We start from the raw sequence: 2,326 nt of genomic DNA on the forward strand, positions 1-2,326 counted from the left end.
GTACAAATATAGCTTTTCACCTGGGCATGGCCTCGAAAGTATTGGTGCTTGTCCCATATACTTCTTGAGTTCTTGGAAGGCTCATTCACATTCCTCTGTCCATTCGAAGTCAGTCGTCTTCTTAAGCAATTGATACAAAGGCTTGCATTTGTCAGATGATTTTAAAATGAATCTGTTCAACGCTGTTATTCTTCCCGCCAATACCTGCACATCTTTCTTAGTCTGCGGTGATGGCATATTGTCCAAAGATCTAATGTTCTGGATTGGTTTCGATTCCCCTCTGAGTAACTATATAGCCCAGAAATTTCCTAGACGACACCCCAAATGTGCATTTTTCCGGATTTAACTTCATTCTGTGCTTCCTCAATATCCCAAAGGTTTCCTCCAGACCTTTCATGTGTTCTTCCTCCGTCATGCTTTTTTTCTACCATATTGTCGATGTAAACTTCCATCCTTTTTCTTATCTTGTCCGCGAACATTTTTTCTCCCAATCTCTGAAATGTTGCACCTGCATTCTTAAGACCAAAGGGCATCCAAGTATAACAATAAGTCCCTCCATTAACAACAAATCCGGTCTTAATCTGATCTGGTTCATACATCTCTACTTGGTTGTACCCCATGGAAGCATCAAGAAATGAGAATATTTTGAACCCGGCTGTTCGGTCTACCAACTCATTCACTTTGGGCATCGGCTAACTGTCTTTTGGGCATTCTCTGTTGACATCTGTGAAGTCCACGCACATGCGCACCTTGCCATTCTTCTTTGGTACTGCTACAATATTGGAGAGCCAAGTGGGTACACATTGTCTTTTATGATTCCTGCCCTTAGTAATTTTCCAATCTCTTGTTTGATACTATCTTCATACTGTGGGCACACACTTCGTGGCCTCTGTTTCACTGGCCTTGCATCTTCATTCATGTTCAACCGATGACATGCAACCTCTGGGTCTATTCCGGACATCTCCTCCACAGACCAAGCAAACACATCCTTGTTCCTGCTCAAAAATTCTATCAGCTCTTTTTTCCATGCCTCTGGTAACAATGATCCTACACCTGTAAGTTTCTCCTCCTCCGTTTCTCCCAAGTTAACCATTTCTACCTTTTCCATTGTCTTAGACTCTATCTGCGGTATAGGTGTGTCCGCGGACAGACCTATCTGTAATTGATATGCTTTCCTTGGGTGTTTCGGAACTTCCGGTCGTGCGCTTCCTTTCAACATATCTTTTTCTGTGGCAAAATGACTTGACTGTGCTGCAAATTGATCTCCCCTGATCTCATACGTCCCATTTGATGAAGGAAACCTTACGACCTGATAATATGTGGATGGGACGGCTTTCATCGCATGAATCCATTTGCGTCCCAATATCATATTATACTGGGACGCAGAGTCCACTACCATGAATGTGGTCATGACTGTGATTGGGCCTGCAGATACAAGCAATTCTATTTCTCCTATAGGTTCAGTCATACTCCCATTAAAACCAAACAAATTATTTCTAGTTGGTTTCAAGGCCGATCTCTTTATATGCATTTTGTCTAGGGCAGAACGGAACAATAAATCTATGGAACTACCACAATCAATTAAAATTCTTTTAGTAAGATAGTTACCTACTACCAGAGTCACCACCAGTGCATCATCATGAGGAAGGTTGACCCTCTCCCTATCCTCCTTTGTGAACGCTATGTTGTTGTAGCCGGTCGGACTCTGTGGTATAGCTCTCGGCATCAAGGTCACCTCGTACGCCTGCTGTAACTGAACTGTCCGCCTTACCTTGTCTCTTTGACCGTTCCGAGTCGGTACTTCACCGCTATAAATGACATTGATAGTTCCCATAATTCTGCAATCTTCAGGTATCCTGCCTTCCTCTATGTTGTCCGCGACAAACTCCCTCAGGTGACCTTCATCAATCATCTTCTGCACCAACCACCTCAAAGCATAACATTCGTTGGTGTCGTGGTTTCGTAATTGATGATGCTGGCAATAAGGCTTGTCCGCCCTCTCCTCTGGGTAATTCTGCGGTGGTATGTAATTCTGCTGATCTCTTATCACCCTAAAGATTTCCTCCAAAGGCTTGTTCAACCGTGTATATACCTTTTCTTGATATGGCTTCCTGACCCTTTCTTCCCTCCGTTCTCTTTCCCTAGGCCAATCAGCCTTGTAGTCCATTTTGCCTCTCCTTTCATCATCTTTCTCCACTGTACTGACCCCTTTTCCTCCTTTTTTAGTAGATCGCGGTATATAATCTTCACACCTTATATACTTCTCCAATCTAGGATACAGCTCCGCCAAGCTAGATATCACCTCTTCAATTTTAACTATGGACAT

At 43.2% G+C, this 2,326-nt stretch overlaps 1 protein-coding gene across 1 annotated transcript; it reads right to left on the minus strand.

Moving 5' to 3' along the window:
* Nucleotides 1–772: 772 nt before the first annotated feature.
* On the minus strand, nt 773–2,326 carry LOC147477304 (uncharacterized). Its single transcript, XM_086585963.1, has one exon. It carries the CDS (start codon nt 2,324–2,326, stop codon nt 773–775), a length of 1,554 nt encoding a protein of 517 aa, XP_086442089.1.

Source organism: Coptis chinensis, chromosome 9 (assembly GCF_015680905.1).
Source record: "Coptis chinensis isolate HL-2020 chromosome 9, ASM1568090v1, whole genome shotgun sequence".
NCBI classification, from domain to species: domain Eukaryota; kingdom Viridiplantae; phylum Streptophyta; class Magnoliopsida; order Ranunculales; family Ranunculaceae; genus Coptis; species Coptis chinensis.

What these genes read in the sequence shown, in the direction of transcription:
- LOC147477304 (XM_086585963.1), bottom strand. Translation starts at nt 2,326, where the DNA reads ATGTCCATAGTTAAAATTGAAGAGGTGATATCTAGCTTGGCGGAGCTG.